The sequence below is a fragment of the Sceloporus occidentalis genome, unplaced genomic scaffold, assembly GCF_023333645.1.
Source record: "Sceloporus occidentalis isolate IW3139 unplaced genomic scaffold, rSceOcc1.0.p SCAF_103, whole genome shotgun sequence".
Lineage (NCBI taxonomy): Eukaryota > Metazoa > Chordata > Lepidosauria > Squamata > Phrynosomatidae > Sceloporus > Sceloporus occidentalis.
In genome coordinates this window covers 2,607,901-2,622,184 of record NW_028317083.1, presented here as the reverse complement: position 1 = coordinate 2,622,184, position 14,284 = coordinate 2,607,901, and the positions used below count along the sequence as shown (strand labels likewise).

General features: G+C 38.9%; 1 protein-coding gene across 1 annotated transcript; it reads left to right on the top strand.

Annotated features, from left to right (window-relative positions):
- On the top strand, positions 1 to 7,420 carry TMEM184A (transmembrane protein 184A). Its single transcript, XM_089497477.1, has 8 exons — positions 1 to 150; positions 3,307 to 3,472; positions 4,029 to 4,119; positions 4,507 to 4,582; positions 4,849 to 4,940; positions 5,598 to 5,767; positions 6,004 to 6,201; positions 7,164 to 7,420. Exons 1-8 carry the CDS (start codon positions 1 to 3, stop codon positions 7,418 to 7,420), a joined length of 1,200 nt encoding a protein of 399 aa, XP_089353603.1.
- Positions 7,421 to 14,284: the final 6,864 nt, after the last annotated feature.

The window sequence follows — 14,284 nt, the reverse complement described above, 5'->3', positions numbered from 1 at the left end:
ATGTACAGTTTGGACGTGGACAGTGGACCTGAAGTTAGGACTTCTGAGAACTCTTCTAAAGTCGGCGACCAATTATTTCTAACAACAGCCTCTGCTAAAGGCATTTCTGGAGTGTTCGTCTGGACAGCCCTTCTGCTAACCTGCCACCAGGTAAGAACATCCTCATCAGAGCTTTATGAGATGATAAAGTGAGGCGCTCGGCCTTTGATGCCACCAGCTGGGATGGTTTTCCCATTTCCCAGAAACGCATGGTTTCATGTCTACCTCCAATTGTTTTTTATTTGGCAAAGAGGTCCACGCATTAACATTTAAAAATATTCTCTGCCATGGTTTTCAAAGTTTGTGATCACCAGCAGTTCTGAAGACCACCTTGGTAGGTCTCCAGATGATGCACTTTTTTTGTGTAGGTTTAGGATTAAACCCATTTTGTGTTAACCCTGATTTGTGTTAAATGAAGTGAGTGTAATGGGATCTTTTGTGTGCGACAACCAAATGGTTTATTAGGAGGTCAACAGTAATTCTGTAGTTCAAAATATTTATAATCAGATGATGAAAACAAGTCAATTTATTTCTCAGTTGCTTTTAACATTACATGGAAAGATACATTTGGATCTCTTATTTCCAGATTGTAGCCGATAAAAATCTTATTTATTTCCTTACTTCTTTTGTCAAATGTGAAGGGTACATTTTTTAAAAAGACAAGAAAAAAAAAATTTTTCCGTTAGACCGGTAAAAAAAAAAATTACCTAAAATAATTTTAAAAAAGCTTTTATTTTTTTTTTATAATTTAATATTCAATGTATTTCTTTTATATTTATTTACTTTTTAAATGAAGCATTTAATATTTCAAGATCAAATATTTGTATAATTCTAAAAATGTATGGTTTCTTTTTTTAAAAAAAAAAAGGAAGAATAGCTAATAATATATATATATTTATTATACTCAAATACAGGTGTTGTTGTAACTGTGCTTTTACCTTTAAAGTAGTATAAGTTATGGAAACTCCACGAGAGGAGTCTCCCTTTGCCTTACCCCCCTGTGCTACTGTAACAGTCATGTGCTTATTTTACTTCCACATGATCCATCGATTAAAATGCAAGCGAAGGTAATGATTAACACAGAGACGAGTCATAATTCCAGGTTAATTCTATATTTAAATCCTATGAAGTCACTTCTTTCTTTACATGGGAAATAAATATTTACCAAATCGTGTTTTACTAGATGTAATTATACGTCTGTTAGAACGTTACGCAACTCACCAAAGCAATGGCGTTTCCTGTTTTAATGGCGTACTTTCCAACTATTATATGTTACCTTTTTTGCATGCAAATGCATAAAGGATTCATCAGAATCCTCTCTGTTTCCCCATTCTCCATCATTTTCCTTGCAGGAGGTGCGTTCGTGCTAAACTAAATTGTTAGCTATGGTGTTATGTCGGCATATTGCTGTCGGCTCTCCTTTCCACCCTGTTTAGATAAGCCTTGCAGGAGAGGAAGCAGTCGTCGTGTCTAGTAAGGGTTGAGGTCACTTCACCAGTGCCTTGCGAAAAGGACTGGCACAGGTGGAAATACAAATATTGATAATGGAACGCTCCCAGCTGCCACACTTGTAATGGCTTCATTTTATGATTGTCGTGTACCTGCCTGGCATGAAGGACCAAGTGTTAGTATGTATGACCGCCAAACAGGGCCGGCCCAAGGCAAAATGCCGCCTGGGGCGAATTTTAAAATGCCGCCCCCCCCCATCTACCCTTCCTCTCCCTCCGTCCCTGCCCCCCCCCATTATCTACCCTTCCTCTCCCTCCGCCCCCCCCCCCTTGTACTTACCTTTCAGCAGTCCTGCGGCGAGTCTCCCTGTCGGAAATCTTCCGGCACTCAGCATTACAAGCCGGCACCGAGACCGAACAGGGAGACTCGCCGCAGAGGAGAGAGAGAGGGGTGCCGAGCGGGTACTGACAGCTTGGTAAGCGAAAACCACTCGGCGCCCCTTTCTCTCTTTCGCTTTTAAAAAAAAAAAAAAAGGGGCTTGGGGCGGCAAAGTGCCGCCCCTTCAAAAGTGCCGCCTGGAGCGGCTGCCCCACTTGGCTCCATTGTCGGGCCGGCCCTGCCGCCAAATCCACTTCACTGCTGTCTGTACTGCTGGTAGCTTACGGAAAGAAAAATGGATGTAGCCATATATACCCAAAAGAAAATGGAGCCTTGAGTTGAAGGTCAAGGTTTTATTGGGCCAACAAAGTAAAATAAGTGAGTTATATAAGCTTTCGGGACATCAGATGGCTCTTCTTCAAATGGAATTCCATCTGATGAGGAAGTCCTGAAAAGCTTGTGCGACTTGACATCTTTTTCTGTATTCACCAAATAAAAAGATAACTTTGGGAAGCTATCAAAGTAGAAAACACAGATAAGGAATTTGGGGAAAAGACAGGATTTTTAGGATGCTGAATATAGTTTTAGAACTGACCAGTGTGGAGGGCAGCTGGTACTGGAAACGTTGGTAGAATATTTTATTTTACAATTAAGAATATTGTTGGTTTTTTTTAATACCTGCTTTTTCACCAAGGTGCACTTTGCTACAAACAAGGAAGGAGGCCGATACTAATCTAATCTATGTGTAGATAATATCCTTTCTAGAACATGTGCGGCAGGGCAGAAAAGCTGAGAGTACGATATTTATTGCTTATTACTCATTCCTAAGCCGTGTTGTCGTGTATTAGGAGATATCTCCATCTGTCACAGACACAAATTATGTTTGATCAGGGAAATGACCCTTGTCCTGTTACCGCCTGACATTTCGCTCCCGAGTGTTAACTCCAACCTCGACACATCGATTGCGCGCGGTTACCTTCAGACGCCGGTAATGGAAAGACCTTCTCACCGGGTCATTTACAGATAGATCTCAAAACCGCGTCTAATATAATGGAATTCTAAAAAAATAACTAAAATCTACGCTGTTGTGTCAGTGGAGAGGGTTTTTTTTTTAAGATTTTCTCCAGTAGGTGTGTGTATATATATGTATATGTATGTATGTGTGTATATATATATATATATATATATATATATATATGTATATATATACACACAATATGGTCAAAAGTATTGGGACACAGAGTATATGTATAAACTGTATGTAATATATATATATATATAGATAGATAGATAGATAGATAGATAGATAGATAGATAGAAGTGGGTTATTTAGTGTATAGAACCATAGAATGTAGGATGTGGAAGGGACTGCTTTAAGTCATATATATAATATATATATATAATAGTCATAATAAGTGTTGTGATTGTTTCTCATTACAGATCTACCTTCATCTACGATTTTACACGATCCCCAATGAACAGCGTTATATTATCCGGATATTGTTAATTGTTCCTATATACTCGTTCGACTCTTGGCTCAGTCTGCTCTTCATTGGCAACGATCAGTTTTATGTATACTTTGACTCAATCAGAGACTGCTATGAAGGTGAGACTCGAGTGCTCCTCACTGTGCCTGGGAAAGGGGGTCTCTTCCATAGGGGGGGGAAAGAGGCAACTGCCCAATTTCCAGCCACGCAGAGAGTGACACCTTTTGTTCATTGATCATAACGCATGGGAATTGGTAACACAATAAAGGGCATCTTGCCACGGGGGCAAATATTAAACAGATATGTTCAGACAGGATTAGCTTCTTTTGGGCACCAGTTGGACAACCAATGTGGTGGGATATCAAACTTTAGTCTGGAAGTGTCAGGTCCTATTAAGGCTGTGTAAATTCCTTGGTGGCCATATGTGGTCCAGTAGGCCTTGCTTGGACAAGCCCAGGACCAAGGCAATAGGGAGGTTTCAATTAAACAGCCCCAGGGAATTGAAAGATTACTTGTTTGTTAACATACTTTTTGGTTTAGGTTTACAAGACGCTTGCTCAAAAAGTGTTTGAATTTACCAATTTATTCCATTGTGAAACTGGGCCACGCTGGTCATTTTTGTGAAATTCTAATGCAGTTGGTAGATCTCTGATTATTCCCCTTTTATTTCCAAAGCCTTTGTCATATACAGCTTTCTCAGCCTCTGCTTTGAGTATCTTGGTGGAGAAAGTGCCATAATGTCCGAGATTCGAGGGAAACCCGTAAGGTGAGAACTTCAGGCATGTGCTATATGATGGTGGTTCAGAGGGTCTTTCAGTTGTATGGTTCTTTCTCTCTGCTCCCGTAATTGTCCATTGTCATTAAGACAAAATGCTCCAAGTTATTATGTCATAACCCAGACTCTACTAACATAGAAAACAATGTGCTTTAGAAGGTCTCCCACTCTTAAAATCTCACTAACTTGGCCATTCCCCGGCCGTCACCAACCACTTGGCCACAAACGCTACTGGTATCCACGCTAACTAAGCCATTATGGAGCACGGTAAGAATTTGGGGCCTCTAACATCTAATCCCTCGCAGCCATTGCCTATTATTGAAAACGTTAAATGGGCTCGTTACCTCGTTTATTTAAGTCTGCGTTTCTTTGCCCCAGGTCCAGTTGCTATTACGGAACCTGCTGCCTGCAAGGAATGTCCTACTCAATTGGGTTCCTACGGTTTTGCAAACAGGCAAGTGTTCGTACACCTCTATATATTCACTGATTTTTAGGTTTTAAATCCTAAAGATTTACAATTTCACACAGTGACAGATTTGGTGCCTTTTGAATACTTGCTTATTGATGCATTTTCATAGCAGGAGCACAATGCCAAGGCTGTAGCTCAAAGAAAAGTTAATGTATAAATGGTGCTAGCCGAATTACTCGCAAATGTGTACACTGTAATTTTTACAAAAATGGGTTGGAAAGTGCTTAAATACCCTATGATTTTTTTCGCAGGCGACCCTGCAGTTCTGTATTGTGAAACCCATCATGGCTGTTGTAACAATCATCCTACAGGCATTTGGGAAATACAGCGATGGAGACTTTAAGTAAGAAATGTACCAATAATTACAAATCGTAACTTACAAAAGTTCTGCAGATTTCAACCCAGCCAAGACTCCAGTGGCTTCTCGACATTACTGTTTATCCAACCGAGTTTGTAGCAAGCATAGATAGGCTAGATGTCTTCTTTGTAAACGTGGAGCCATAAGGTAGCTCCGCAGGAGATGTTGTTCATGTTCAGACTCTGCGATTCTCAGGAATTGTGGTTGATCATACTACCCCTAGGTGATGCCTATCCATACGGACAATTAAGTGCAGGGCTGCCATTGGAGGGGAGGTTGTGGCCAGTATAGGTAAAGGGGGGCTAGATTTTGAAGGCACCTTAGGACCTTCACAGTCCCACACTGGTGTTCAAGAACATACCAAGAATACAGATGTACCACTTCTCAAGGTAGGAACTTGTACTGCGTGGGACTGGGAGCTTTTTCTAAGGTAATAGCTTTGGAGTAAGGATTAGGAAATCACAAGAGAGGGGGCTTTTTTAAATCACGGAAAGGACCTTGGAGCTTAACATGATGGGCCATTACAGAGTGACCCTAAATGAAAACATGGCCCAAAATGTGTTATGGTTTATGTCGTTCACCAAAAATGATGACGTTCACATTTCACGTTTATGTCTAACGCAACGTTTCTCTGTATTGCAGTGTTCAGAGTGGTTACCTATACATTACAATCATCTACAATTTTTCTGTTAGTCTGGCGCTATACGCACTATTCCTCTTCTACTTTGCTACAAAAGACCTCCTGCGTCCCTTCGAACCGGTCCTCAAGTTTCTTACCATCAAAGCGGTCATATTCCTTTCATTTTGGCAAGGTGGGTGCAATGGTCATTCTTAAAGAAGAGCAGGGCCCCTGCAAACATAGGAGAATACTTAAACCGGGTTGCAAATGTCTTCTGGGACTCTTAGATAAAGACAATATTGAAAACAAGTTCTAATAACTTTGAGACTGTGCTGGTGGAAGTTCAAAAGGGCCACGTTTGGCCCCCAGTGCTCCCCAAATGTACCTCCTCCAGTTTTGATTGTTGACTCTCCTGTTTTTTCTTTAAAGGAATGCTTTTGGCTATTCTGGAAAGATGCGGTGTGATCCCCGAGGTCCAGATTATCAACAACAACACGGTCGGAGCTGGCACAGTGGCCGCAGGATGGCAAAACTTTATTATCTGCATCGAGATGCTGTTTGCAGCCATTGCTCTGCGCTATGCCTTCACATGCCAGGTTTACAGGGAAAAAAAGGAAAATTCTACAGGTAAGAATAACTTTAAATGATGTAAACCATCCTCACAACGCACAAACCTGTTTGCGGTGGCAGGTGACCTGTCCTATTAATGTAATTAAGTGCTTTTTTTAATAAACTATGCTCCCTTCGAAGGCTGCAAGTTGGTAGGAAACTTACCACGGGATACACAAACTTCAGTATTCATGCCGCTAAGACGTGACAGAAAACCCAAAAAAGGGACCTAACCACCCAATATTCAATTAATATACATCGATTAAAGGGACTGAACACAAACGGTGGTCATCTAGTTACGGCGTTCACATCCAACGTCCATACTGAAGTATTACATGCTACTTACCAGCAGAGGGAGCTCTAACTAGAAAGAAAACATTTATTAATATTAAAGAAGTATTGGTAGCTGGTTAATGAGTTTTAATTAAGTGTAAAAAAATGTTTTCCCTGTTCCTGCTACATATCAAAGACATAAGTGTCCGGCACATGATAGTGATCGCAGTTTGTAGAATTGTCCTGTTATTCCTGTAAAATGTAGCAAATCTCTATGACATTAGAGCAGCCGCACAGAATGGCTTTACGTCTCTGGAGCACAAATAAAGGTCTTGATGAATTATCGTTGCTTGTGGACATTTCTGATGTCTTTCTTAATCTTTCATTGGATCGGATCACACTGAATATCAGCGGCTTTTAACCCCTTAATGACAAAGCCTGTACATGTACGGGCTCAAAATGCATTGTTTTTAATGGGTTTAGGGATCGCCCATTGTCCTTAAGGGGTTAAAGGGATTTGACATTATGTAGAACTCTGACCGGATCCCACGGTGGGTTCTCAGGATGATATGTTTCTGCTCTGGAAAAAAAAAAACGAAAGATGACCTGATGAAGACATTACAAGCCTCTCGTTGCGTTACCAACTTCGTCGGTCCTTCAGAATGTTTCGATGACTCATGTGAGTTTTCTCTACCTTATTTCCACAGCGGCCAACATCGCTCCGATGCAGAGTATCTCCAGTGGCTTGAAAGAGACCATTAGCCCTCATGATATCGTTCAAGATGCTATTCACAACTTCTCACCTACTTACCAGCAGTACACCCAACAGTCCATGCACGACTCGGGGCAGAAAAAACAGGAGACGAATGGTCACTCGGCTTCCGTCTCTTCCGGCGTCCCCTCCGGCAAGAAAAGGAAGCAGAACGAAAAGATGATGCTTATTGTTTCGGACGATGAACTCTAGAGTTCCGAGAGGGATCGCCGGAATGCGGACTACACAAAACAAATTGACGATACTTTAGTTTTAAACTAAACCTGTTTACTAAAGATTCAGAATGGGACACTGAATACGGAAAACAATTATTCTTCCCAGAGAGAAATGTTTTTTCAGGTTGGGAAGCAACCGCCGAGTATAATTCATCAACACAATCTTTAATAATGACAATACATCCATGTTTTTTTTTATTATTATTATTATTATTAATACAATGCCAAAGACTTTGAAAGTAATTCTAATAGTTACTTTTTTTTTTTTTTTTTTTGCCATTGGAATTATAAAGCTCCAAATCTGGGCGACTGTCTCATTCGCCTCCAAGGTCGATGAAGCTTCTGGAGTCGTCGTTAAGCGGTTTACATTGTGATGCGTCTTACACTCTCCGATCGCCGAAGTTCAATTATAAACGGGAGTAAAGTGTCAAAGTCATTTCATCTCATCTAGAACGCGTAGCATTAAGGACTTTTCTTTTTTGAAGGAAGATAGAAATTAAAATTTTGTAAAGAACGTTTTTATTCACAATGATTTTTTAATACTGGATATCTTGTGGAGTTTTTGAGAGGGCTTCTTGTTGGGGGGGGGATGTATTTTGTTATTTAAGATGGTGTCTTTTTTTTTTTTTTGCTGTAGAATTACAGAAATACCATATACATTGGGCATCCCTGCGTAATTTGTTCCTTTTAGTCGATCCACTATTAGTGGACATGTCGATGAACCATTTATAAATCTGCAGGAATACTAATTACGTTTAAGTAATGTGGCTATTTTCCAAAGTTAGAATTTTAAAGGGAGGACTAGGGGTATTTTTTATCGCAGTCCAGGAATAACAGAAGCTCTCAGTGAGACCAACAATGAGACAACGATGAATGCGCTCTTAAAAGGGACGTGCCAGCCATTGTTTAAAACTTTAATACATATGATGCTTCTTTCTCCAAATATATGGGGGTTTCTGCAGATAGGCATTTTACTTTAGTGTCATGTGTCAGACAGTAAACCGTCCCTTTAAGTTTAAGGATAGGGAACACTAAACGATATTTTAAGAATAAACATGATTTTATCCTGATTCCAGTATGTGCCAACTCTGGTCCACAAGCAACCCCTTTACATTCATACACTACCGTTCAAAAGTTTGGGGGTCACAGAATCATAATTTTAAATAAAATTAGAAATCCAGCACAGACGGTGTTAATGTTGTTGATTATTAATGGAATCTCTTCATTGGCGTACAGGGGGCCCTTTATCACTCCTGAGTTCCAATGGCCCTTTAATCACTCCTGGTGTTCCATTGTGCTCACTGATCCAAGTTTAAGTTTAAAAGACTAATCGATGGGTAGAAAACGCTTCCAATTATGTTGCAGCTGGAAATGTTCTTGTTTTCCATGGAAACAGCTAAGTGACCCCAAACTTTTGAATGGCTGCGCATATCATATATCATGTTTCTTCACCAATGTGTTAGTAACGCGGGTTTTCTGTTTCACATGAAGTCATTAGCTGGGAAAAGACAGAAATGGCAAAACAGTTTGAATCACTCAGGGATGCCCCCAGTTTTAATGTGATCCTTTTTATATAAAGTATGGGTTCCGATAATAAGACGCCGAAGCGAGAGGAAAAAGAAATAAACTCGTGGGTTCAGTAACAGAATCAAATTGACTCAGAAACATCAATGAGAACTCTTTATTGGAAAGGTACAAAACCAGTCACAGCAGTATTATATACAGCAATAAATTACTTTGTGGCTGTCAGATAAGGAGAAATCGGTGCACACATACAGTACACAGGATTACGGTCCGGACATACAAACATAAATCCACAATTACTTGGATATATCCCAATAATTTATTATTTTTTTTATATTATCATATATGCATAAAAAAAAAAGCAGCAGAGAAAAAAAATAAATATTGAAATTAGCCTACTGAATAACCACAAAGAAAAAAAAAAAATTATCAGAGGCACTGAACTCTACAACAAAATGATCTCTATATTCTTTAAAACATAAAACGCAAAATAACTGCCCTTTTGGTGTGTCTTTGCCGATAGACTCAAAAACAACAATTAAGAAAACGTGAACCGACAAGAAAATTGTCTGAAAGAAAAAAAAATTAAAAAAAATTATAAAAGTATATAAGGAAATAAAGATTACTGTAAAAATTCTGTTGACATCCATAAATTTTATAGAAGCTCATGGTGGGGTATATGGAGAATAGACAAAAAAAAAAAAAAAGTGCTTTTCACTCTTACAAACATGTGCAATAAAATATTTCAGACTCTCTTTCCACCGTACAACCACTTTACCACTTATAATAATAATTATAATAATTATATACTTTAGATTATTTGATCGAGATAACCCAGAAGCCACAGTGGAGACATATTGATGGCTAATTCAGATGTTGCTCTAATATCTATTTTTGAGTGATATGAATGTTAATTACCATAAAAATACCCAACACCAAACAGGTAACAAAAAAAAACAAAAAAACCCCAAACATTTGGGTGTGCTAAAGATAAAAGGCATATTAAAAATAAAAGAATAAATAAAAAGTACGACTTTCTCACAGTAGCTTTGCAGCATTTACCAAAAATGCACCAACAATTATAACATTGAAAACAGCGAGTATGTTGGTTTAAATATGTACTTCGTTGCCAAGATTAAGGCGAATGCACCGTTTGAAGAGCTGTTTTAGGCGATACAACAGATCAGTTTATTATATATATATATATATATATATATATATATATATATATATCCTATAGCTTTGTCAACGCAGCCAAATGATGTTACCAGGCTTTTTCTTGTGTGGCTTTTCTTAAAATAGCCTGCATACCACATAGTATAGGCAAATCCACAACAATGGGCTAAAAAGGGAACATCCCTGGGTCATTTTGGGCGAAAAGCTGGAAAATAGGCATATTTAATATATATATATATATATATAAATATATTTGTTTTTTTTAGCAAACACAGACTTTGACGTTACCGTGAGACGTAGGATCATTTGGTGGAGACTTGGTAGCGAGTGCGGATTATTAGATGCGGTTTATAAATGACGGGCCGAGTCCACTATAACGGAGTTTTGTTAAACTATAGTTTGGTGTACGTTGTGAAACTCCGAGGAGATACACTTGCTATGACGAACAAAAGCACATCTGAGTAGTTCTATGTCCTTGGGAATATTGGACGGTGTCTACGGAGTTTAACACAGTGTGGGGTTGAGGCAACAAACTATTCAACCAAAAATAAAATAAAAAAAGACACTAAGTTATTAATCTCAATGCGAAGGAATGAATTTTTTCATTCCTTCTCATTGAGAAGGAATGAATTGTTTTATTCCTTCTCATTGAGAAGGAAGGAATTTTTTCAGCCGTGCTAAAGGTAGCCTTTAGTAAATGAATTCACTAATTCAGAGTTTAAAGAGGTATATAATTTAAAACATTTTATATATTTGGAAAGGATGAGGAAATCTCCAATTCAATATTTTAATGGATTTTTTTTTTTTTTTAACCTGCTTACTTGATATGGGTAGATAAATTATTAAAAATGCATAAATTCACCCTGGCTTAATTCATTCTACAAAAAAATAATCCCCACTGAAACAAGTCACCGTGTCTCTACGGCTGAATGGTCTCTGCAACATTCCTAGACAATGGAGGCTTTAATTACAGAAAAGAAAAGGAATCAAAAGTATTTTAAACATTATTACATATAAAATCTTAACCAATAAACTATACATAGAAGTTCTACAGTGACAGAAAAATACAAAAGAAAAACAAAAAACAAACCTCAAGCACTTTTTATGCTACAGAAGCCTGTGTGTAGAGCTTTCCTGGCATAAAAAGGGTGAAAACAGAGGTTTTTTCTAATTACGTTAAGATTCTGAAGTCAAATCTGGTCGGCCTATAGAGATCAAAACGGGAGGGCGTATTCCTCCTTTCCCAAAATACCTTCACAGTTACCCATTTTCTCGCATTACCTTTCAATAAAGAACTGCATTGTTAAACGTGAAAAAAACTTTTTATTTATTATTTTTTCCCTTAAAAAAACCTCTGTATGATAAAACTCTATTTTTTGTTTAATCTCTCGTTAAATATTTCCATATGTCCCTTTATGGATATCCAATATGGATTACCTACCATTTTCCATGGTATCAACAGCAATAATTACTGCCCAGGTCACCGTTCACTTTTTCCCTCCGCCAGGACCGGACCTTCTGCCGCTTACCCAGACAACTGACCCCCATGACACTCAGCCAACAAGAGGCTGGGGGTTCAAGTTCAAGCATCTCTGGGCAGCTACAGACTGGACCATCCTGGTTTTAGCTTGTTTCCCCCCACCAGGGCAGAGGGAAAGGTGTCACCGTGTTGGGCTAGCTCTTTCGTAGCCAAAACATTTGGCACACGTCGAACCAAAAAAATACGATTTGTAAAAGATCTGCACGCAGCACGGATCCGCTGCTTGGAGATCTCGGTGTTACCTTAATACAGAAAGAACCTAAGTAATAATCTAACTTCCTAAAGTATCTTTGCTTTAAACTTTTACTTGTGTGCCACTCATCCTCAAGCATCGAGGACAAGTTCAGCTAGTTCTACGGATGGCGGCATTTTTTTTTTGCCAAGGATGCAGACAGCTGTATTTGTGGCATTTAACGCGATATTAAGAGAATCTTGGTTACCCATTTTAAGTTTCTTTTCACGCAAAACCTGCCATTGCTGTGAGTCTCGTAATATTTGTCCAGGGAATTTGACTGTCGGGCAAAGTTCAGACACCTACCCAATAACAAAGTCACCGGAAGCCGGATAGAATAATAATATCGCTGGGAGCTGAAGGTTAGGCAGAGGGTCTTTAGCTATATCACATCTCAACCCTAAAAATCTCCTTTTTTTCAAAATAGTGGCCACCTTAATAAATATAATTACATTTAGGACTTAATTACATTTGGTAATGCACATTGTATAGGCCACACACAGTTTAATTGAGCAAAAATAAGGGGAATTACGGCCAACACGGTATATTGGTTTGTAAAAAATGACCGGATCCTTGGCGTAAAAGTCACGCTCTGTGAATGTTCTGTACTGATGATTGTTTTTATCGTATCCCTAACAGTCATAGTTTTGGCAAGACGCAGCAGTGTCCCAGAAACGTTAAATAAGTTAAATAAGATTTGATTTTGAAGAAGTAAAATTGGTGGTTTGGGTGCCGCTGATCCTTGGCCAAACATGTGGTCTAGCCTTCAATTAAGAGACAGAAAACCTCTTGAAGTTCTAAATCTAATCATACAACATATGCTTATGTGTCTTAAATTGTGGGTTCCAGGGGATAAGCCATCGGTCTTCTATTAAGAATAAACAAAAGAAGAAAGAACGCTCCTTTGGTAATGGACAAAGTGAACAATAGAAGACTGTTTTTTGCTTCTGACCAGAGCGAGTGATTAACAGCTATACCCTATACTTGGGTAATAAGTCTATTCAGACCAAAGAGACATTTACCAAATACTATTACGTGTTTTAGTGGCCCATGTACGGCCTGAAGAAGCTGGAAGACAGGGACATATTCCTTTTCCTCTATAAAACTGCACGGTTACTTAACTTTCCATGTAATCTACCGTTCAAAGGTTTGAAGTCACTTGTTTGTAAAAGGAATACCATGAAATGGATCAGAAATGCATTGTTAATGTTGCAAATGACTATCATAGCCAGAAACGGCATACAGACGCCCTTTATCACTCCCATCACTCCTTCATCACTCCTGTGTTCCAATGGCACGTTGGGTTCGCTCATCCAAGTTTAAGTATAAAAGGCTGATGGATGGTTAGAAAACCATTCCGCAAATATGTTACAGCTAGAAATGTCCTGGTTTTCCATGAAAACAGCTAAGTGACCCCAAACTTTTTGAACGGCAGTGTATCTGCCAACAATCACAGTACTACAACCTTATCAGAAGGGGACGCGCAGCAATCCACACCACAAGACATGTCCAGTCCGAAACCTGCTTTTAAACACTTAAAAAAACAATTATAGACATAGACGCACTTACTGATTCCACCCCCAAATCTTTTTTCTTTCTTAGCAGTCCCCGCTGAGCAGAGGACCGACGGGTGCGTGTAGCCCACTCGCAAAACCACGCTTCAATATCCAACCTTTCTAGTCTTTCTTTTCCTGCATAATTCCTTTGAGATAAAACTGAACAAAATCAACAGCTGCGCATAGAAAGCTGGCAACTAAAACAATATGTCCCATAAACAGAATCAGACACGGTCAGGGCCAGACCCCGATTCGAAATATGGGATTTTTACAGAGGTCGCAGTTTCTATGCATGTTGGCCTCGTCTAGACGTAGGATGTAAACTTCAATCTGGATAAAAATGAATGAAAATCCTAATTACGCTAAATTTGGTAAACTACCAGGCAACGTGTTACAATCAATAAATCATTACATTATTTTGGAGCCGACATGGCTTTCTAAACCTTGGAGCAATCAGATTTAGTTCTGCTGAGGTTAATCCCGTTTTTCTGGATACTAAGAACTATAAAAAGGAAAATAAATCCAACATGGGGAAATAATGTCACTGGATACATAGATATTAGACAAGTTAGGAGCCCTTGCCTGTCCCAGATTATACACAGATCATGTACCGGGACTGAAACATTATCCTCGAGCACACTGGGTGAGATGAAACATAAGGGCTGTTTTTTTGTTTTGTTTTTTTAAATACTAAGCTGGGCCTTTTAAAAACTAGCAATATTTCTCACATTGCTATTATGTGGTTCAAACACACTACGGGGACAACAAAGCCCTAATCTAAACACTTTGTCCAAATGTACGTTTTCAGAGCTA